The 24,992-nt window shown below is 38.4% G+C and overlaps 1 protein-coding gene across 2 annotated transcripts in view; it reads left to right on the top strand.

The window, feature by feature from the left end:
* The window catches only part of wt1a (WT1 transcription factor a), a 30,730-nt gene extending 7,711 nt beyond the window's left edge, over positions 1-23,019 (top strand). Inside the window, exons 4-8 of one of the 2 annotated variants that reach the window (XM_061722512.1) lie at positions 17,317-17,416; positions 19,529-19,673; positions 20,604-20,693; positions 21,098-21,181; positions 21,413-23,019. In XM_061722512.1, the coding sequence (XP_061578496.1) occupies positions 17,317-17,416; positions 19,529-19,673; positions 20,604-20,693; positions 21,098-21,181; positions 21,413-21,534 (541 nt within the window). In that variant the 3' untranslated portion in view covers positions 21,535-23,019. Of the gene's footprint in view, positions 1-17,316; positions 17,417-19,528; positions 19,674-20,603; positions 20,694-21,097; positions 21,191-21,412 lie in introns of both variants that reach the window. The other variant, XM_061722511.1, reaches the window with a different exon arrangement.
* Positions 23,020-24,992: the final 1,973 nt, after the last annotated feature.

Here is a 24,992-nt window from a genome sequence, read left to right as displayed (position 1 = left end):
GCTTTCTTTCTTTCTTTCTTTCTTTCTTTCTTTCTTTCTTTCTTTCTTTCTTTCTTTCTTTCTTTCTTTCTTTCTTTCTTTCTTTCTTTCTTTCTTTCTTTCTTTTTTTTAAGCAAAACCAAGCATTCAAATACTGAGCTAAAATATCCCATACCCCCCTTCTTAAACGATCATGGAGATATTGAGGTCATTACCCAACACTGTTTAGAGGATTTCATCATTTGAAATATATAAAATTGTCTTCTTCTGTGATGTCATATTTCTTCCCATTTTGTCTTATTAGAACTGCATTGCAATATATATAACAGCTACATATTTTGAAGAGCTTTTTTTGTCTGGCAACACTGAAAGAGCTGCTGAGGCGATGCCATAGCAGGCTGTGAGTCACATTCATGTCCGTCTCATACCTGACGTGGTTCTCGCTGCTGGTCAACTCTCCTGCTTTTTTTTTCATCTCTTAACAAACAAACATCAATAACTGTTCAATTCGTCCACAAACATTTTGATCCCTTAGAGCAATCATATTAATTCACAAGTGGTTCTTATTGTGTTTGGAGAGAACATCAGAGTTGAAACATTTTAGAGTTAATAAATGTGCAGCCGACTGGGACGTGGACGCCCACCAGGGATCTCCTACACACCGAAGTGTCTTTGGGGGATCATACTGAACCTCGTTTTCATTGCTATGTGAGAATCTGTACGGCATATTCACCGTAGAGTCAGTGTTGGACTGAATGAATGTGTGTGAACGGTAAATGGGATTTGTGCCATTACATGCTTTGAGTACGCTTGAGGCAAGTAGAAGCAGCTGATTTACCGTTTATGTCTACAAATTACAGTCACGCACAGTGCACGGAGGAAGAACATCAATTATTTGAAGTTCTAAGAAACAACTGAAACAAGGAAAAAATGAATATATGTCATGTAATCTTGTAGTGGTATAGAATAATATCTGCACAACCCCAAAACTGTTGATGAACTGCTTCTTCCTTTGAGGAACAGACCTTGAGGGTTTAATGTTTCTTGGGTCTGGTCTGACACAGCTGACAGGAATGTGCGTAATTGTCACTGCCAACTTTAAAAAAAGATGTTTTATTTTATTTTAGTCCAAATGGTGTATTTTATTTTAGAAACAAACCAAACTCAGTGGGTTAAATTAAGGTCCTAAGAAACGCATGGCTTTGTGCTGAATGCCAATCCAGTCAGCAGGAAATAAGATGTGTGGACACCAAAATAAGGCACATAGATACTGCATTTAAATAAATAGGTGTCCACATTTGACATCTTTCATGTAAAATGAAATATTTTTCTGGCTCACAGGCTCACTCGGGCTGAGCAGCGACTTCTCTGAGATCTACGTTGCTCTGGATTTTCCAGCTTCTTGCAAAGAAAGAAAAAGAAAAAAGAAAATAAAAAAAAAAGTCAAAAGGTTTGCTCCTGGTTTTTAAAAAAATGAATCTAATAACACTGACTTTGAAAGCATGAAAGCTGCTGAGAGCAATGCAGGGAAAGTAATCTAATTACTTTCTTTATTTATGTCTTTCCTATTAATGATATTTCTTCTAAAATAATGACAAATAATAAAAGAAAAATAAGACAGATTTTTGCAGCCCTAGCAGGAGGAACCTGGTGCAAACCTTAAGCATCATCACACAACTTGTGTTTTGAGATGACCTTTATCTAGATTTTGCGTATTTTGAGTATCCATTTTCCTGTCCACCCACAACGCTTCATCATAGCCAGCTCAAATCCAGCCACACCCAACCTTTAAATCCTCTCATGTCCTTATGAAAAAAATAAGACAAAATCACTTTATTTGCAGAGATAATTAACTTCCCGCTCATTTATCTCAATGATATATTTTGAAATCTCTTATACAGGTTGTACTAATCCTTACTGAAGTTAATGTGTGATTTATTTTAAGGAAGGTTACCTTGTATCTACTTGGTCTTCAAGCTGTTTGCTTGTTATGTTTCTAAATGTGACATTCTTCCCATGCCATGGATCTAGTGTTTTCCATCAATGGAAGAACAGAAGGAATTCTCTGTGAATACCACAGCAGGGATGGACCCTTGGGCTTGTGTGCGTGTGTGTGAGGGAGAAAGGGAGATGGGGGTGGACTGTCCTGACTCTCACTCCGAGGGTCATCCTTGTCATAAACATAACTGATATCTACACACACGCAGCACACATGCACGCACACACACACACGCGGTGGTGGGAAGGCTCAGAAGAGTTGGGTCAGTTGTCTAATCTTGCAGCCTGGTACCATCAGGCCTGTATTTACTCTGCACGCCGTCAGCTCGGCCTGCTGGAACAACATGAAATGAAAACATGCCGAAGTCTTATTAATCCACACTGAGGGAGAAAGAGAGAAGGCACTCTGGCTTTTATCAAAGTGAAAAAACAAGATACAACGTCTAAAATCTCCCCAAAAGTTACATGTCATCTATTAAGCACACAACTGTAACCAAAGCTGTTGAATTTATGACTAACTGGGGTAAAAGCATTCCCTTTGACACACTGTCAAACGTATATTGTTTTGACATGAATTTACCGAGCTGGTTCCTCTGAATAGAATAGAGTTTATAGCATTTATACACGTTAAAAACAGGTACTTAGGAATTCTTGTGCATGTCCCAGAGTCAGATTAGAAATAACTCAAATAAACATGTAAATAAACAAACATGCAAACATTACATTTGAGTCAGGGTGCAACGTGCATAGGGTAAACATTATGGATCAATATAAACTACACATTATAAAGAGAACAACAATGGCATTAATGAATGGAGGGCTGGTATTGGATGAAGTAAGTCTCCGTGTGGTTAATCGGGTCTCGTGATGTTTGATGGCGTCATTAAAAGAAAGTACAGACTGTCAAACAGTGTTGGAATCATACATAGAACATTGTATCACCTACAGATTCAAAGTGCTGTTTTGAAGTCAGGACTTTATTATTTGGTAGTTTCCATTTTTGGGTTTTGCAGTACAGTCATGTAGAAATATTCCAGAAATGCTGCACCCTCTTTTACCACGTTCAGAAGTGTGCAGTTTCCCTCAGATGTAAGAGGTTGGAACCAGGCATGTCATCATGTTCCAGTTGACCCAATGACCGACTGTTGGAAGAATCCTGGACACTCGTAAGCCACGAGTCTTTACAAACATTGGGATTAGTCCTCGCTGCTGCTTGTCATTATTAGCGATAGTGATTAACAACAACGCTGTAGTTTGCACAGACACAGCACAGACAAACAGTTTAGCAACATGTCCGCTAAATAAATAAATAGTACGAGGTTTATGTGTGAATGTGAATGAAAGAAGACGGCCCTGTTGTAAGCAGTGGAATTAGCTGAGCGTTTACTTTGTTGATGCAGACAGCCATGTTGGGCTCTCAAGGTGAAGTAGGTGAGGCCTCTTTGATTTTCCAAGTTGGAATTCTGACCTTGGTGACATTCCAGTTGACCCTTCTGACTAGGAACGTGGATATTCCCGCTTCTGACTACAGAATGCCATAGTTATTATATTATTATAGTCTTGCTCTGGAGAAGTTGGTTCTTTCTCAGTGGGGTCACGTGTTGTCGTCGTGACTCTGATATATGTAGACGGGGCTGTTTTGGCTTCATTGGCGGATACGGTGACCTCACAAATATTAGTTGCTGGTATCATACACTGCAAACTCATCCTTTCACTGCTTGGTTGTATTTATTACGTTCTAATTTTTTTTTTACGTTTTGGAACTTTCTCTACTTGTTCCGGTTTAGGAAAAAAAAACACAACTTTAATCCAGTTTAGTAATTTATGACAGAATGTCATGGCTTCAGTGCGTGCTGAGACTGGCATTAGACTGTGTGCTGATTTTTGTCTTATGGATCCCGATAAAGGAACGGAATAAAGAACCGTCGCAGTAACAATCCACGTATATTTTTGTCGGCTAAAAGTAGAGAAAGAAATGCTTGTGCAGTTTGATAGAGTGATATTCTAGTGGGCTCCTCTGGATTTCCTGCTGATAATGTTTTTTGGAAGTTTCACTATTTTTTATTCATCTAAGGAAATGACAAAAACATGTGTTTTTGTTTGTGTGTTTACCAGAGAGAAGCATAAGAGTTTTGTCCGCTACGTGAAGCAGAGGGGTTGCTCCGTGAAGGGCCGCTGTAATACGTGTGCTCAGAGCCGAAAACAGGGACAGTGAACTTCCTTAAAATGCCTGTTAGCCAAATGAGAGATGGATTCCATCTGTTAGCAGCCGAGAGGGAAAGTAGATACGTATTTATTTGAAAAATGCCATCAATCTTTGCTTTTAAGCCTGTGTTCAGCCTCAATTCCAGCAATATTTCAGCAGAAATACCTTTTAGCTCTGCTGCTTCCATGCACGTGGTGCACTGTAAAATAATAGCTGTGTAATGAGCAGGGTGCCAGGTACCGCGCGATACCGCTCAGACTGTTGTCAGCCTGCAGGTGGTTTGATTGGGTGACTAAGAGCTGCATGTGTGTGTGGAGGGGTGAAGGCTGTAAATCCCTCGTGTATTTATGTGAGTGTGAGTAAGAGTGTTCACATATTTGTGTCAGCCCATTTACTCACATGGCAGGTATGAATGAAGGATGTTGGAGTCTTCTTTTATGTGAGAATATATCATCCTTGTCGTCAAAGGAACATCTTTCAATCTTAGCTCAGCTGGTGAATGTGTGCGTTGTGTTTTTCTTGCTGTTTTAGTGTGTTGCTGTTTTTGAGTGTTGGTGGACAGGAAAAGGCAATCTAGCTAAGTTTTCCTCGTAGCAGAGCCTTAGCTTCCTGCTGAATGACAGTGCACAGCACAGCTCATGAGCTTCTCTTCTACGTTTTGTCTTTCCTCCACAGTGGTGAAAATTTATATCAAATGACCTCTCAGTTGGAGTGTGTGGCATGGAACCCTGTCAGTTCACTGGCGTCCACCATAAAGAGGTAGGAACTTGTCCAACGCTCTTTTTAAACAGCGAGCGCTCAAGTGCCCGCTGAGCAGGATAGTGGGAAACATAACAAGCAGTTTGAACAGAAGAGAATGAACAGAAAGATCACTTGATAACAGCTGCAGCAGTTTAAATGCAAACCCAAATGTTGATCACGTCCTTATTGAGATCACGTGCTGTTAAATACATGTTAGAAGTAGAAAACCGTTTATTACCACTATATATATATATATATATATATATATATATATATATATATATATATATATATATATATATATATATATATGTGTATATGTATTCATTTTTCAGACAAATCCATTCTTCAGTGCCATCTTTGTATTGTTATGGCCAAGAAGGCTGCAGACTGGACCGCACTTGAAAGAGAGTCATTACAGGGACACAGACTAATACTGAGTGTTTTAGACATACAATAATAGAAAGAACTGCAATAATAAAAATCACTGCAATTTACAGTATGCAAAATAAAAAAAAGGAAGAAAAAATGTGTTTGTTCAACATTAAAACCTCCAAAAGTCTTTTTAAAAAAATAGGAAGAAAATATCCAAACATTCTTCTATTTAGGAGCCATAAAATTTTTTATTGACTTTTGTATGAGACTGAGCCCGCTCTCTAAATGGATCTAAATGGTTCTGGTAAACAGAAACACCTCTTCTTTTTCCCTCCTTTAGAAATCTTAGAGAAGGAAAAAGCATAGCAACTTGTGATTCCCTATGACCTTATACCCGATGACAGAAGGCCGTGAAAGAAGAGCTTTGCTTGAAGTTGCTTTGGAAAACAGGGACAACGGTAATTGTAGAGAAATCCCAATGGATGACCAACAGAAAGACCAGAATTTAACCGGGCTGGATTTAAAGCCTAAAGACAAAAGGTAATCCAGCCTTTTTTTTTTTTTTTTCAAAAAGGATGGGTTTTGGAATGGATGTCCAAATGTGTTCAGTACTTCCACGAGTCTTTTGTTTTTAGAAATAAGAACAAAATCACTGAAGTATGTTTAGAAAAACCTTAAAGCATTCAGTATGTACTGTATGTCACTGTGACCTGCATAGCTGCATGCTGGTCAGCGTCTGTGTCAGCTCACAAATACCTTTCTACTCGGAGCCAACTGGCATCCATCATAGTTAACAGATGAATGTGTGTGTGTGTGTGTGTGTGTGTGTGTGTGTGTGTGTGTGTGTGTGTGTGTGTGTGTGTGTGTGTGTGTGTGTGTGTGTGTGTGTGTGTGTGTGTGTGTGTGTGTGTGTGATAGATGGGGCTGCACACAGTGGAAGTACAAAGGATTGTTGGACTTTTGTAGGTGTTGCCGCGATTATAGGAAGTGTTGTGCTGGTTGCTACACAACTATAACTTTTCAAAGACTTGAACAGAGCGAAAGTGATGGCTGATGGTTGATGGTTTCAGTGTGTGGGGTTGAGATCCGTAGTTTAGGCTTTCTTTGCTCTTACTGCCTTTAGTGATGGCTGGCAGGGAAGGGAGGTGTGAGGGAGGAGGAAGAGAACAGAGAGAAACAAGAGGAGGCACTGAGCAGATAAGGAAAGAGGAGAAGGACATGGTGGAAGAGGAAGTGAAGGGGAGTCGAGTATGAGGAGCACACAGGTCCATTCCCAGGGTTGAAATGAAACCTTTGTGCACACATGATAAGCTATGAGGAATCGAAGATTATATATTTCAATGGTATGAAGTGCTTGGTAAGCGCATACATCAAGAGACTTTCTAAAAATGTGTAAAAATGTGTTTCTTTATTTTCGGGTATAGAGTGCAACAGAGCCACAATCTTACCAAAACATCTCCCTTTCATAATACTGTTGCTCATTTGTAAGAAGACCAATAAACAATGTTTACAATCTTGAAAGGCCGTGATTGAGTAGTGAGGGATCATGAACTGGGGAAAAAAAGACATCCTCGATGTAAATGGGACCCACATCAGGTTGTATATTTACTGTATGTTGTGAAATTTTCTAATTGAATCCAAACTGTTATCTTCTCCAAAAGCCTATAAACCAACAAACAACACAACAATATATGGAATGCTGTTTCATTCAAAATAAAATAGATAAATAAATAAATACTTAAATTATTAAATATTCAATTAAATAAATAAATGACAATGGCATAAATACAAAATAAATCTTACGTTAATAAATATTCAATTAAATAAATAAATGACATTGGCCGAAATACAAAGTAAATCTTACATTAATAAATATTCAATGAAATAAATAAATTACAATGGCATATATACAAAATAAATCTTACGTTAATAAATATTCAATGAAATAAATAAAAGACAATGGCATAAATACAAAATAGATCGTACGTTAATAAATATTCAATGAAATAAATAAATAAATATGACAATGAAATACATATAAATTAATTAATGAAATAATAATTTTTTTAATGATAACTTATTTATTTCAAAACCAGTTATTTCATATGGTATATTTTATTTATTTCATGACACTTTTGTTTCATAATGGTATTTTTTTTATTAGTGAGACTTTTATTTTGTAATGCCACATTTATCAAAATGTAGGTAGACCAATTATATGGAAAATAACAATACAAACCATGTTTTCAACTGTGCAATGAGTTTTACCGTCAGTCTTTCATGGCTGTTCCTTTAGATGTGATGAATCTTTATGTTAAAAACATAACATTTAATTAAAGCCAATGCTTCATGAACCAACTGTCCCTTGACAAGACACCTTCCGTTTCCTGCTGTTATACTAAGTTAACTGACTGCTGGCTGTGGCCGTGTATGAAATGGATTCCAATTAAAGTGGTCTCAAGCATGTAGTATAATGGATCATAAACGAATCATTTAATGAATTTAAAGGCATTTGAATGAACCTTTAAGATTGTTTATTTTAAGTTATTGAACAGTCAAGAACCCTGTTCAATACGCTCCCTGTATGGACATTCACAGGAGTCTGATTATGCTGAATCAACACTACACAAGCGTTATATGAGCCCTGTGTCACTCCCAACTCTACAAGTACTATTGTTCAGAAACCTTGTGTACAAGGTGTCAGACGTGAAGCCAAACCATGATCTTTTTCTGACCCTAATCATTGCATGAGAAAATCGTTAATTTGTGTGTGCATTACTAAACCATTCAAGGACTCACTGGGCATTTTAATGCATGAATTCAATTCAATTTAGCTTTATTTACAGTGATAATATTTATTCATTATTTTAATAAATAAATCTCAAAATAGAGAAACTTAAAGGTAGATGAGGTGTCTGCTTCCCAAACACAAACTGGCAGTCCTGGATGAAGAGTAGGTTTCTTATGTAAATGTTTAATCACAGCAACCTTAACTCACATAGCCTGTTGGCTGATTGATCAAATCCAATATGGAGGTGTTAATTAAAGGCAGAAGCTCCTTCAACAGTCTGGTTGGGCCTAAAATACAAGTTGATGGTTTGAATGAAGTGTCCATTGTTTGCTAAGAGAGCCCGACTGGACAGAAACAGTCTAAGCACAAATCAGGCTCTACTTCTGAGGCTGCTTAACTCAGTACTGGTACCAGTAATTTGAAGATTTTTTATATAGAAATTCAAGAAATCATCACTGCTGATTAAGGGAATACATGGCTCAACAGAGCTAGGACTTTTAATAAGCCTGGCTACAGTGTTGAACAGAAACCTGAGCTTGTTCTTATTCTATTAATGATGATTAAAAAGCAGTTGTTGATTTACAAAGGGTTTTCATATATACCGTCATACTGTCTTTCCAAATTCAGCAAGGTTCTTTTAAATTATTGAACTGTGAAAATTGCAGAAAATTGAGCAGACAATTTCACATAGGAAAGCGTGTGTTGTTTATTGTTATACCTCAGACTAACCACATACAAAATGGCACTGTCCTTCCACCCAACTGACATCGGGCTCAACGTCATCACACCATTTAAAGGGACCATGATCCCTGATCAGTCAAAGTTACATGAAATAACTACTGACAGTAAATTACATGCAACATATTATTTTGGCATTGCATGAACAACATGCTGCTTTTATAATGAACGGTGTGTAGAACCACACTTAATAACAAAGGTGAATTATGTCCGTAACATTCACTACAGAAACGTAATTTTTCTTCCAGCTTTCTTGAGGACTGCTTTACAACATGCAGTTGTGAAATAAATCATGGCGCAAACGTCCGACGAATTAATTTATTTTTCAAAGGGGGAAACACTTAGTGCAGTTACATGCACATCTAAATTAAGCTATTTGCAATAATCGAGCTAAGGATTTAACTGAAGTGTCCAAGAAATCCGATGTGCATTCAACTCCTCGACGCTAGGTGGCGCTGCACGTTCTTTTGCGTTGTCATTCTTCAGGTTAGTTGGAACAATTAGTCGACAAACCTCTTCAACCTCTTCCTTCTATAGGAGACCCTGCTTATCCACTCATGATCCACTCAGCAACTTTGTTGTTCCTCGTCCTCTTTTCTTCTGCCACGTGTTGTCCTCATGCCATGACTTGTTATTCCCGCTTCCACGATGTCGTCACTTCTGGAAGGGGGAGTCCCAGTCCAGTCAATAGCTCGGCTAACCGTGGTTTGTGTATACTGTACATGCCGGATTAGCTCGATTTAGAACCACGTTATCTGGCTCTAACAGCTCGATTTCAAGAACTCCAGTTTGGTTCGACGACAGCCCGATTAAGGCATATATATGGCGAAAGCAATCATTTGACTTTCTCTCAGAGCATGTAAATGTACTGACTGTCCACCATTGTATCTGCTGAAGCAGTAGTTCTATCAGCAAGATAATCAAGCTGTGCAGGAGAAGGATTCCAGTAGCTGCACCCTGTTGCACTAGCAGAGTCTTTACATTTAGATACAGCATCCTCTATTAGAAGACTTTTAAATACATTTCTTCTTAGATGCTTTTTAATTAAGTAATGCAAACTCAAATGTTCTCAAAAAATGGTCAAACAATACAGAGTCATGAGGAAGTGCAAGGGTACAAACCTAAGGCCACGTATAGCACTATTGATTTCATGTTGCATACGCATCACTTTTTCTGTTTTGTCATGTAGAGCAGTCCACTTAAATTTTCCTTGTTGATTGACATTCAATTGATGTAAGGGGAAAATAGCTATTTTGATTGGCTAATATATTAACTTTGGAAGACATTGTTTGCGTAAAGTTGGACCAATTTAAATTTTTTGATGATGTTGCCAGATGTGCTGCCTTCACGTGATGCTTTGCCTTGGTTTCAACCGCACCTATTCTTTCTCTAGAAAATGAACAGTATCCAAGCAATGAAATGAATTTGTCACATATAGTGGACACCAGCCATAACTGCTCACACATTTTTCAAAAATGAAATAAAATAATTTTTTTCTTGTTATATTAAAAGGCATAACTGGGAAAAGGGTACATATGGCATTTTTGCAACAATTAAGATGTGTTTGTAAAAAAAAAAAAAGAAGAAAAATAAAAGCAAAGTCCTCTGCTTGGATGTAATAATTATTTAAGGATTTCATGGTTCAGTCTCCGCTGTGATGGAATATCCGTTTTTTGAGTATGATAGAGACCTGGAATACACAACAGGATGCATCAAAATCATGAACTTAACAACAACAACAAAAAGCAAGATATCTTATATTTGTACTGTCTGCAATCATTTCCATAATCCATACTTTGCTCTCTTTTTCTGAATTGGGGTCATACCTTCTTTTTCAAAACAGATGCACACAACACTCCTATGGATGTTTTTCTTACATTTTTTATTGCAATTATAGTTACACTATCATTGCAACCAAATACTGAAGTTCTCTGCAGCTTGAACTACAGATGCAGCAGAAGTTAATTTGTGTTAGAAGATACAATACACCATCATCCATATTTGTGAAACATTTGTTAATGGCGTACCTTATTCTGCACAGCATGTAGAATCAATTACATTTTGGGGTGAAATTTTCAGTCAGAAGGGTCGGGCTGCAAAGGGATGTCTCCAGAGAGCTCTGTACCGGCTCGCCGTGATTTGGGTAGTTGACTAAATTTAAGTTATGCATACTTTTGTGGTCTTTCATGGCCATGCACACACAAACAAGAAATGGATACATTTTTTTTTTTTAGTCTCTAAACGCACAGTAATAGTTTATTTGATATCAAATGTATTGATGTAAACAATCTTTTGACTCAATATTTTAATTTAATAATTATTTTATTAAGATCTTGTTTTGTCTCCTGTAATGCTGGTAATGGCTCTGTCTTCCTTATATATTTAAGATGATTTTTTTTTTAACAGACACAAACACAACTCTCTAGATATCAGTTGATGAAATCAGTTGAGAAATTTAAACATGTCACATTACAGTCATTAGCAACTATAGATGGTCTTAGTATTAGTATTGGGGAAATACAACCTCAGACAAACAACATATGCATATTTTCATCATGGTATTATATAAGAAAATTAAGCTATTCAGTGGCTTATCAATCCAGGAGCAATATTTTATAGTAGCATAGTTGTTTCCTGAATGCTCACATTGTTGCTTTTCGGGTATTGCCCTACACACAAGCTTCATGTGCTGCAGCAATTGCTTCCTCTTGTTCTTATGTCTTTAAACATACACGCACACACGCACGCACGCACGCACGCACACACGCACGCACAAACACACACACACACACACACACACACACACACACACACACACACACACACACACACACACACATACACACACACACACACACACACACACACACACACATACACACACACACACACGCACACACACACATGCATGCACACACACAGACACACAAACCAACACATTGACTTCAAAGAGGAGGTACTATCTTTTGCACATGATTGTATCTATATTATCCATTATCTTCATATTTGCCTGTCTAACACTCTGTGAAATGGAGAAGATAATGGTTGACTGAAGTACAGCAAAACGTGCAGATCCTGTGGTTTCAAAACAGCCCAAATCATCATCCTTCCACCGTTGTGCTTGACAGTTAGTCTAAGGGATGTCTGTTGAGAGGCTGTGTTTGGTTTGCACCAAAAATGGCCCTCGGTATTTGAGCAAAATAATTTCACTTTGGTCTCTTGAACATAGGAAACTTTTCACTAAGTTTTTTTATTGTTATTTTTACCATTTATTTTTATTTTTCAAATGCATTTTTTTGTGAGCCTCAGTTTCCAGCAGAGAGGGTACTCCTGGCAACTCTTCCAAAACAACTGAACTTTGTTCAGTTTTCTGAAGTGTCATAGACTTTAACATCTACAGTAACATGCGCCATGAGGTCTGCAGGGCTCTTGTTTCCATTCCTTCGAACATTGCACAATCTAATCTTTGGGTAAATTCCCTGAGAGGAATGGTAATTGTTCTAGATGTTTTCAACCTAATTTTTCACCAGATTGTCTTACAATTCCAGATAGACGTTCTGCAACGGTCTCTTCTTGTTTTAAATCAATCAATAGATTGGATCAAAACAAAAGGTTCTAACTTTTTCGTTTGACTGTATCTTTATTATCGGTGGTAACTTATATGCAGTGCAAAAGGTAAAAATAGGATGCAGCATCATTTAAACTTTGTTTTAGTGTCAGTCCTACTGTCTCTGGGAAAAGAAACGCAAACAAAGAGCATGTTATGAGTGTTTGACTCTACGCTGTGCAGTCCCAGTACAGGATGCAAAGATCCTCCTCCCATCCTCCTCCTTTAGTTAGGCAGACTGAAATGCAACGTTTCATAGACAAGAACACTCTGTTTTCTGAGCGTTATCATAAGGAGATATAAGTGACGACACAGGCAGCGGAGTCACATAGAGCTGGTTTTGTTCTGCGTGTAACTACGTTTTTCTGTTGCAAGAAGTGATAAAAGTACACTTGACAAATGATAAGAAATACAAGTGTCACGGAAAAAATATAAAAACTAATAGAGTTACACTTTAAAATACTTTCCACATAGGTTTAAGTTTTATACTTTCCCTTTCAACTGTTATATATATGCATTCATACATTTTAGAGTTATTAATAATGAAAATCCTAATCTCTGCAGCCCTTTAAAAGGGGGTGGGGATTTTAATTCAAGAGGCAGTAAATATTTCACTTTTGCACACTCCCACATGAGGACATTTCACAAACATTATCAGTGTATTAAACCATCTGAATGGAGGTTATTCAGTAGGAATATAGGTTTTAGTTTGTCAAATTAAATTTGTAGATACAACTGTTGAAGGGATAATAGTTAATATATCTGCATAGATCGTTCTAAAAGGAATTAAAACATGTTGGTGTGTGTGATATGTTTCCAAACCATTATTAAATATGGGAAAATTCTCATTCTTGTTAAATTTGATGATGTGTTTCATTTCTGTTACTTGTCCATAACACTGAGTCTACTCATCTCATTTTTAAATTGTTTAAGCTAAAGACACTGAACTATTACTAAGCTCACAAACATGATTTCTGTCTGAGCAGTGTCACTTATATTAGATATATAGATATTTGTCTTCAATGTTGTCAAAGACAATAAATCCAAAAAGACCACATTAGCCTGCATGAAATCAAAGTTTCTATCATATTTCTTGCACTATATTAAAAAATAAAATAAAAATTGCTTAATTACTCTCAGCAGTTGTATTTATCAAAAAATGTGTGCCATCTCATCATGTTGTCATAGTTTACAAACTTTTACCCTGAACGTAACTCCAGTCGTTAATTTTATCCCTCATTGAACTCATACTAAACACAATATTCCTGATAATGAAAATGGGTGTAACAGCCATGTTTAAACAGGTTAACCTGGAAACAAATACTCAAATATTCTACCTTTGATGTAAAATGAGTGTAAATCAACAATCCATCCATGCTTGATGTATCCTCACTCTGAATATTCTTCTTCTGTGTATAAAATAAAGTGATAACATTTTTTCCCACACAATTTATTCCATCCCCAAAGATATTATAAGATACTTTCAATAAACACTAGAATATACAGGATTTAAAAAAAACAGATACTTATATATTTTTTTCTTTGAAGATCCCTTTGTTTTTAATTTTTTCAACTTGAATTTCTCACACATTCACTTTTGCTTTTAAGGTTCTCAACACATTTTCTTTTCTTCTTAGGTTTGGGACTGTAACGCCTTTGCCTCTTTGCAACTGTCCCCTTTTCTTGTCTGACAAGTTTTTCAGTTGTTATTTTATTTCATTATTCCTACAAACCTGTTCTTAGTTTTGCAACAATGCAAACATTTTCTGTTTGGGACACATCAGGATTGTGCCCATTTAGTGCTGGTTCCCTTTTCCTCCTTAGCCATGGTTTGGATAGTTGTCTTGTTGGAAACAAAAATGATGGTTGTCCCATAAAAAGACTTGATCTTGAAGGCAGCAAATGTTGCTCTAAAATCTTAATGTACATCCTACATGAATTAGGAAGAAGTAATGACCTTTTCCAAGGGCCCTGATACAATCACACAGTACCTTGTCTAAGCAAATGCATATTTCAACTCTGTGATAGTTCATTCCAGCTGCATTCCCAGAAATGTCTACGTAAGGATAAAGTAAACTCAATGTTTATTTTTTATACAATAAAGTCTTGAGTAGTATTTGTGAAGATCTGCCCTGTAGTGCCTAACAAAACATGTGCCAACATGTACATGGATAATGAATCAATGAATTAATTCATTGATTCAGTAATGTTTTTTAATTTAGACCCAATTTACTTAGCATAGATGCTGAATGCAGCTTCTCCATGTCTGGTTCTGACTCTTGAAACTGATCCAGACCAGATCCAGACGATCTGAGGGGTCTAGAAGGTTCATACTGGGTCAGAAGGTCCCTGATGTATTCTGGTCCTGGACCATTCAGAGCTTTCTAGACCAGCATCAGAACTTTAAAATCTGTCCTCTGATGGACAGGCAGCCGGTGTAAAGACCTCAGAGTTGGACTGATGTGGTCCACTTTTACCCCTTTTCCACCAAACCGGTTCCAGTAGCTGGTTCTGGGCCAGTGCTGATGTTGGTTCACTACTCGTTCAACTTGCGAACCAGCTGAGAACCGGTTTGTTTTTCCATAGCTTGGGTGCTAAGGGGAGCGACGTCATTATGCCACTGCAAGCGTGCAAGATATGTTGCTGGAAACGTCAGTTACGTGGTTGCGTTTGCGTTGGCGCGAATGTTGAAGCAACTACAACGTATTTGCTCTAATACAGACTTTGTGGAGCACATCTCTAAAGGACAGGTTGTCTCCTCCACAGACCACAGCTGCTTTGCTGCATCCATATTCATTTGTCACTTACGTAAGTGGTTCTTTCCTCTAGCCCAGCAAAGAGTTGGTGCTACCTTGGAACTGTTTTTTCTGGCCCGAAGCCGGTTCTTTGTCAGTGGAAACAGAAAGCCAGGTTCCAAACTCAGCACTGGCCCAAAACCAGCCCTGGAACCGGTTTGGTGGAAAAAGGGTATTTGTTGGTCTTAGTGAGGACTGGAGCAGCAGAGTCCTGAGTGAGCTGCAGTTGTTTAACTGACTTTTAAGTAAACCTGTAAAGATGCTGTTACAATAATCAAGCCTACTGAAGCAAACTATATAAAACTTAGAGCAGACATGTCAGTGGGATTAAGAATAAAAACATTCCCTGTTCTGCCGTCATGGTTCCCATAATAACTAGAGTCAAAGAGCCTTCAGTTATGTGCGGAGGCTCTTTGAATGCATATCATATCACTCAGCGGGATTAGATGTGGATCTTTCCCTGAGCTACAAATTTCCCTAACAAATTGTTCACTTAACATCAGTTTCTGATGAAAATGGTTGCTATTCAGTTTAATTTAAAACAGTCATATAAATTAACATTTAATTACGATTACATTCGTCAACAAAAAAAGTCTGACAGACTGTTAATAGGACAGCTGAATGACTGTATTTCATCAGTCGCTTGAGAATTTATTCGGTTAGCATGAAAGATTTCAACACTTGGTATGTCCATCTAATGATATTTCAGCTCATGCCAAATAAACTTTATTCATTTGAGCTTTATTCATATGTCATGACAGATGTCATCTCAAGGCACTTCAACGGTACACTTCAACTCCCAATAAATACTGAGCCAATACAGTGATAATATTTTCTGCTTTGCTAAGGAAACCAGAGGATTAAAACCTTTCTTTGACACAATCCCGTGTTTTATGTTTATTTATGGTATGTAATTATAGTAAATGAACATTACTTATAGGGAATAGTCCCTTGTTCTACTATTTAGGTTACAGGAAATAGGACAATGATTTATAAACAATAGGCTCTCTTAAATAGCGCTTAGAACTAAAAACCACAGCCACACATTCAAGACGTTTAGATCTGTCCTTCACTAAACTTGTGGACCAAGTTAAGTTTATCAAGAATGAGCCGCTTGTTGCAGTGGGTTAAGCAAGCGGCTCATATACTGAGGCTACAGTCCTCCTGCAGCGGTCGCAGGTTTGAATCCCGGCCTGCACACCTTTGCTGCATGTCATCCCCATTCTCTCTCTCTACCCCCTTCCTGTCTGCAACTTGAATAAAGGGCCACTAGAGCCCAAAAAAATCTTAAAAAAAAGTTTATCAAGTACTTTTGTTGCTCTCAGACCTGACCATTAAAAAAGCTCAAGAAACTTGTAAAGGTTTCCATTTTCAAACCAGGAAACAAACTTCAGACTTCAATGTAGTCTGTGGTCCCTGTTGTCATCGGGATTCATTCTCTGGGAGATCAGGGAATTCCTGCATCACTTCTTTAGGTACGGACGTGTTTCCCGCAATCGGCCAAAGAGCTTCAAGATTTCATGATACGACCTGTGCTATGAATTGTGATCAATAACCTCTGTGGCATCCGCAATTTAATTTTATAGCAGAGTCTACCGTTGCAGAAAGTCAGAGTAAAACCTCTACACGTGAATGTTGAACAAAAAAGCATCCACAAAATCAGAGGAATCACAGAACCAAGATTTACAGCGCTCTGGCAAAAAAGGGGGAAAAGTAGCCCAATACATCAACACAGGTCACATCAGCAGTGAACTCTGGTCTGTGCTTTGCATTATGGGCTGCATGTGACAAGGTGAACATGTATGAATAATGTGGCCTCCCTGACCTTATCGGTGTGCTCGCTGAGACGCGTTTATGCTCTACCTGTCTGCAGCACTGTCAGAGAGAGTCCGTGTGTTTTTTACACCTGTTTAGAAGAGAAAACTCTACAATTTAGATTTTTCTTCTCAGCTGATTTTTTTTTACTCGTTTAAGCCATTTCCGTTTGAGGCCGCACTTTCAAATAGTGATAAAAGGGTTCATTGTTATCAGTTTTCCTGTTGATTTCTCCGTAATGACCTCTTGTATCTCTGTTCTGTGTCCGCAGCCATGCAACAGGCTACGACAGCGACCCGAGCACCCCGATGGTGTACAGCTGCAGCACGCAGTACCGCATACACACACACGGAGTCTTCAGGGGGATTCAGGTGGGAACCGACTGCTGCGCTCTTGTACAACTGTCTGTAACATCAACAGGTCATCTGGTCACGCAGGTCTCGTACGAACTTACTGGAACCACTCTTTGCTGTCCGTGTTTAATGTCACTCAAGACCTGTGTTACCAAACTGAAAAGAGCATGACTCAGTGGACTCAAGAAGATGAGATACAATGAGCAGAAACGAATAAACACAAACAGCTTCACATAGACACATAAGCATGTTCTGTACACACAGGTTAGGGTTTTTTCCCTCACTGGGGCATTCTCATTGGGGAAACCCACGCTAGGTAACACTGAGCAGTAATATAGTTTCCATATGAGGATCCTCATGTTAATAAATCATTAGATTTTAATTACTGTCTGTCAGCGGCTCTGAAGAACAGGGAGCAGGATATTCTCCAGACCTGCTCTTACTCCTCAACAGAGATCTTTCTTTCTGGGCTCTGTTTCATTTGTCACTCGGTTCCTTTTTTTTTTTTCCTTAAACGTCTGGTCTAGGACAAAAGAATAAACAATATCTCAGTATTATAGCTTTTAAAGTATAATTTAAGAGCGGCTAACATCTTAGGTAATAGACTGAGTTAAGCAAGGCTTTGCTTCATATTTATTGCAGAGATTACGCTAATTCACAGTCACTGCCAATGACAATATAGTTGACAGCTGTGGAATTTCGCTCTACATTAATACTGCCTTTGCAGTATTTTAACAAGAAAATGTGTTGAAAATTCAGTCCTGTGATCAGGAATCACAGCTAACTTTCAGTTTAATTTTGTGACATCCTTCAGTTTCACCAACATGTTATGAATGTAACCAGCAAAACCGTATAGATATATATAGATATATATAGATATATATATATAGATATATATATACACACACACATGCTGTATCATTCAGAACAAACACACAATCGTTACAACAGTCTCTCATGAAGAGGGTTGAATTGGAGTTATGTGAGTCATCTGGTTATTTCAGACTACTTTGTTAACCTCTGAAGAAACCTTTACATGCAGTGTGTAATATTCCTTACAACGCCATAAAGAAAGGTTCACACATATCTATTCTTGATTAGTTGTACACCTGAGTCACATTAGATGTGTTTTGTACATTTAATATTTAATGTTTTATGTCTTTATTCCATTAGTTTGTATCACACGGCATGTTGTGGAGTGCAGATCTCCATCACACATGGAACTTTATACTTTGTATTTGTGCCGTTTTCATCGTGATTATCAGAAGGTCACTCTGCAGCTGTTGCTGCTAACAGTGCTAACTACAACAGGGCTGACCCCACACTGTCTGTGGAAATTAAGAGCAGATGGCTGGAAGGAGGAGGAGATGGAGGGAAGAGATGGAAAAAGAGAAAGTGACAGAGGGAAGTGTGGGAAGAGTGAAGTGGGGACATTGAAAAAAGGAGAGATAAGGGAGGATTTTGCTGCGCGTGTGTGTGTGTGTGTGTGTGTGTGTGTGTGTGTGTGTGTGTGTGTGTGTGTGTGTGTGTGTGTGTGTGTGTGTGTGTGTGTGTGTAAAAATGCCTTAGAATACAAAAGGCAAACGCCAACAGATAAAACACTGTGACATTTCCATTTATTCAGCAGATTCACAAATATCAGAAGCTGAATTGACTCTCCAACCAAGTCTTCTTTCACGTTGATCTCCTCCAGCGACGTGCAGTGTGTTTGGAGGGGTGGGGGTCGAGGTCCTCTGGAGCGAGGTCTGCCTAAAAAGCGTGACTAACAGTTCCCCATGGGCTGCAGTCAGTCTGGGGTCATTTTACTACTAATTCCCATCTCATGAATAAATGACTATTTTATTGAAATGATCCCCGGATACCAGACAGATCACATGCAATTATTAGCACGGAGCACAGAATTAATTGGCTGTTTGCTAAATTACAATTTACTGCTTCAGTTGTTGATGTCCTCAGAGAGCTTTTGTTAGTTCTGCTTTGAGTGCTTTAGCTTTAAATAAAACTCTCTGCGCGTGTGTGTGTGTGTGTGTGTGTGTGTGTGTGTGTGTGTGTGTGTGTGTGTGTGTGTGTGTGTGTGTGTGTGCGTGCGTGTGTGTGTGTGTGTGTGTGTGTGTGTGTGTGTGTGTGCAGGATGTGCGGCGGGTGCCCGGCATCGCCCCGGCCATAGTGCGGTCAGAGAGCAGTGAAAAACGTCCGTTCATGTGCGCCTACCCAGGATGCAACAAGCGCTACTTCAAGCTGTCCCATCTGCAAATGCACAGCCGCAAACACACAGGTGAGACCAGTCAAAACAGGAAAACGGGTTGTAATACTGTATTTATTATAGGATTACCTGCCAATGAAGTGTCTGCACACCTTTCCAAGAAGTGTTCCTGGTGTCAACTATGCGTTCCTTCTTCCTTTGACAGTATTCTGTTATTCCCATTGCCCTAATCCACTTCTCCTTTTCCAGAAATTAATTTCCATTTTAGAAAATAAGTCAAATCAGATGCAACCTTTCATTCCATTATTTTTATGTGACTTAAAAGCTAATATACCCCAGCAATGGCAAAAGACTAAAAAAACAAACACGAGAGTCAAAAGTAGTCATTTCAATATTAAAGATGAGGATTGACTAACAGAGTTAACCCATCCATTAAAAAACAAGCCAGAGACGTGCAAATGTGCAAAAAGCGTTTCCATTACACTTTTACAATAAAGCGGATTATCGACATGTCTGAAAAACCACCTTGTAAAAGCATAGAAAGGTTTTATTTCAAATTAGAGCCGTTTCCATTCCAGGTTTTCCTTTGCAATATTTGGGATTTGTGCAAATCTAGAGGTGATGGAAACGAGAAGACAGTGGCAGAGATTTTAGTCCATGATGTTTTCTTAACAACCTAGTGTTTCTTTTTCTTAATACCTAAACCTATCCAATTGACAACTGAAAGCTAAAATAAACAACCAGAAACAAAAATGAAGTCCATTCAGAAAGCTCTGGAACAGATACAAGACAGCAGCTACCTCTATTTCCATGGGAATGACCACAAAATGGGAAATGGTGTCCCAGGACACAGAATCAGTAGATCTGGACAGTTTCACTTATCTCTATGTGAATATCAATCATTTTACTGTGAGTGTCCTGCGTGTGTTTTCTGTGATCTATTTCACTTAGAGAGGTATTTTAACGTTATACTTGGAATAAACCTCTCTTTTCTTTGCCCAGGGGAGAAACCTTACCAGTGTGAGTTCACAGACTGCGGCCGTAGATTTTCCCGCTCTGATCAGCTTAAGAGACACCAGAGGAGGCACACAGGTTTGATGGATTTCACTCAGCCTTGGTCAATCTTTCCTTTTCTTCTCTTTTTCTTTTTCCCCCAGCCGTTTGCTCTCTCCCCCCTTGTCCGTCCCCTTTCCCGTTTGCATGACAGCTTTGGTTTGACATTGAAGTACGCAGGTTGCGATTTGTACACAGTAGTGCTCAGAAACAAGCTCCTTCAGAAGAAGATGCTAAATGCTGGCCAAACTTTGGAATGGCTTTTTCTGCAGGCCTCTGCTCTACTGTTTTTTTCTGTCTCCCTCTGTGTGTGTGTGTTTGTGTGTGTGTGTGTGTGTGTGTGTGTGTGTCCTGTTGAACATGTCTTTTTCTGTACGTCTTTGTGTGAACTCTGCCTGTTTGTGTGACGAACGTGCGCGTATGTTCACTGTACATGTGTTTAGGAGTTAAACCGTTCGAATGCGAGACGTGTCAGAGAAAGTTCTCTCGATCTGACCACCTTAAGACACACACACGGACTCATACAGGTAAAACAAGTGCGTAAACTTTTATTTTTCCATTTCTTCTTCATTCATTCGATATTTATACATGTTACAATTGCTGTATATACGTTTTGCTACAGTAAACTACATATATGTTCAATATAGCAGAACAAAGTCCGAATATTAATTTTATTTTCATTTTCAAATTGGCCTTGTGCTAACTCTTCCCTGTCTTTTGTTACTTTACTCTTTTCATTCTACACCCATCTCTTCTAGGCGAGAAGCCGTTTAACTGTCGGTGGCCGAACTGCCAGAAGAAGTTTGCCCGGAGCGACGAGCTGGTGCGACACCACAACATGCACCAGAGAAACCTCACTAAGCTGCAGCTTTCCATATGAGGTGTTTTTATTTGTATTTTTTGCCCCATGTAACAGTTTTAAATGTAACCATGATGGCTACATCTGTGTATTTTGCTGTTTTTTGCCCATCCAAGCTCTAAACACCATCATCTGTTCAGTCTGGTGCAGTTAAAGTTCTTAGATTTATATCACCATCAGTGCATATCTCAGTTGTTGGACTGAAAAGGTTTGTTTGTTGGGGTTTTTTTGTTGTTGTTGTTTTTAATGCACACTGTATACTAAATCTAACTGTTTCTGAACCTCTGAGATATGTAATGCCATCTGCCCTTGTACCAACTCGTCCAAATAGTCGTGTGTCAGACTCTCTTATGACACCTACATGTAGTAAACTGTTGGCTTTGTGTGCATTCTCGCTCTGTGCATCATCTTCCACATTGTTGAACTGTTACAGACTGAAAGTTTGTGCTCTTACATGAAATTATTCTCTCAGCACTGGACAGCAGCTGCAGAGCTTGCTGCTGCATTGTGAACACACCTTTACACACAGTTGTTGCTCATAATAGCCGCTTTATTCAAAAAGGTGTTCAAGTTTAGACACAGTACATTACCCCCCCCCCCCATGCGAAGGGTCCTGGTTTACTTTAACGTCCATCATTTCACATTACTGCATGCTGAAAAAAAATCCTGCAAAAGTGTAATTTAAGTGTTACAGAGCAAGCAAATCCTTGGTTTGCAGAGACAGACAATCCCAACAATTCTTGCCAGCAACTGGGTTGGTACGTAAGCTAAATGCAGATCTGCCTAAACTCAGGAAAAATTCCTTCATCTTAATATTAAACACACACTGTCTTGCAGGGGAAAACAAACACAAAATGGGCATTACTTAGTATGTTTGTTACTGTCAATATATCCCACAGAAAAGACCAAATTCAACAAACACAGCTGAGGGGAGCGAATGCACCACGTAGTTCCATCATTCATGAAAATTAGTCCTCGTTCCTCGTCCAGTGAAATGCTGCATCATCTCCATTTGTCCGTAGCAGGACTGTTCAGTTAAATTCCTTTGTGTTTACCTCACATACGTACTAAACTGTCACGTTTAAAAAATCCTTGTGATACTCTAAGTTGCTTTTGGCCCCTGATAAGCACCTTCGGGAATATTCCTGAGTTAAATCAACCCCAGGTCTGTTACTGGACAGTAGTGAGTGTAAACTTTCATTGTGTTGAACTGATAGAGTTTTAAATTTAGAAGGGCTTAACTCAAAGAGTAAGCAGCAATGTCAAAATGAACTCCAGTTCTCTGAAAGCAGGGGCCATGAACTTTTCCCTTTGTGTCTGTTAACTGTTTTATGTTCAACGCTCTGCAGTCAGTTTGTACAGAGTTAAGATGCTGGCACAGCCTGTACAAACAATCCTTTTTAATTCACTTTTCTACACACGTGAAGTTAAAATGACCTTGGTTTAACTCTTAAGTGGAATGATGCTTTTGTGTCTTATCAGAGACTTAAAATTGCAGTTAATTCTTACATTCTTTCAATTCACATCATTTGTTCCCTAACGAGAGTTTACACTCTTCACCATTTAGTAATAGACGTATTAATCTGGAATATTATTTTAAAAACTCATTTGTATGATTTACTTTTTTTGATGTCAGGCCTCAGTAGGAATAACAAAGAAGAGGAATTATCACTTCCTCACCCTTCATAAGTAACAATAGTCCCTGAGAGGCAAAAAAGCACAACATGAATTTCATTGTTACTAACAATAATAAAAGGAGACTCTCGACGCGTCCTAAATGCCATACTAAACAGTATATACTAAAAAGTATACTTAAGTTCGGCACACTTTTGAGTAAATATCAGTAGTATGCATTAATTTGGACGCACTATTAAGAGCGCACACGTCACTTCCTGCCGTTGGGAGGACGTGACGTGTCACAGCAGCAGTAGCAGCACCGCTCCGCTATTTCCCGTTTATTCTGGCTGAAGCAAGATTACATTATATAATATTATTATATACGAATATTATAATATTAATATTATATTATAATATTATTATACTTAATATTATACTTATGACATATACGTATCACTTAGCAACCAAACACTGCTGCATTGCATTGTGGGAAGTTTCTGCTCGGCTAGTGTCCATCAATCCACACTAAAAAAATGTCTCCGGAATGAGTATGGATAGAGCATACTATTGAGTACGTACTAATGTTTCGGACGCACTAAAAAATCTCGCATACTCATTTTGCATACTCATTAGGGTGGAATTATGCAATTTTGGACGCAGCCTCTCTTCTTATTGTCATAGTGCTACATTCTTAACTAGCCCCTGGAAACAAAGACAAGTAGGAACTAAAAACATTGTGTAGCGGGTTGTTGCTTGTGAGGTAAAAATAAATATTTGTCAAACAACCAATGCACAGCAGATCTCAACACTCACACTTACCCATCTAGAAGACACGTTTAAAGCTGTGCCGGATGTTTTTGGTCTTTTCGTGGGCTTCAGTGACATTACGCAAACCACAGAACATTGTCGTCTTCACGCATTCAACCAGTGCCAACATACCACTGGAAAAATCAGTTAGATCTGAGTTTAAATATGTCTCTGAAGACACAAAATGCAGTTTCCAGCAAATGTAAATATGTGAAATAAAATAGTATACACACCCAAGCAATTGTTTTCTTCTTCACGTGTTCCTCCTGGCAGGAGTCTTGAAAGGCTCCCTAATCATTGTAAATCTTTGCACATCAGTTTCCGTCTCCGCTGAATGTGACATTTAGCCTGACCGCCATTAGTGTCCTCCACCTGCACGATGTTGTGTGGGGTCAAGGGTCACCGTTGGTTACACACATGCTCCAGCAGCTTGACGCCTCTTCATCCGTTGTAAATAACTAATGTGGAACTACTTTGGGAAAATCTTATTTATTTTCATTTTCTTGACAGAAATTCGTGTCACTGGAATCATTTTTGGGACAAGAGAGGTGTCATTCAATCTCTGTACTTGTATGTGTGACCAACTTCTCTTCCTTTTTCTATTCATTTTACATTTTTCATCATAAATAAATAATATTATTTTGCATTTGGGGGGGGGAAAGTCCAATGAAGGACTTGTTTTTGTTTGCAATGTGTACAAAGCAAACACAAAAAGTCCTTTAAGGTATTTAAAAGCTGAACATTTTAATTCCTGAATAACGTGGAGACTTTTTTGTTCTTTTTTGTTGTTCTTGGATCTAACTTCTTTCGCTCATGTCTCTATGGTGTGTAAATATCGCAGGACTTTGGCAGCGTTTTCTGGCTTTAAAATACTTCTGCTGGGTCACGCTGGCTCTGTGGCTGGACGTTACCATCAAGGTGTAAATAATACTTCTTCACCATGGGAATGAAGCTTTTTCCATGCAGTGAAATGTGTAATTTAATTGATATGTACCAGACTGTGGTTTTGGTTAGATCCAGAACTTGTTTATATGTTCTTTTTTTCTGATATGTAT

Source organism: Cololabis saira, chromosome 5 (assembly GCF_033807715.1).
Source record: "Cololabis saira isolate AMF1-May2022 chromosome 5, fColSai1.1, whole genome shotgun sequence".
In the NCBI taxonomy this organism is placed as follows: Eukaryota; Metazoa; Chordata; class Actinopteri; order Beloniformes; family Belonidae; genus Cololabis; species Cololabis saira.
The sequence above is the reverse complement of the archived record's forward strand: the minus strand, read 5'-3'. Positions and strand labels throughout refer to the sequence as shown.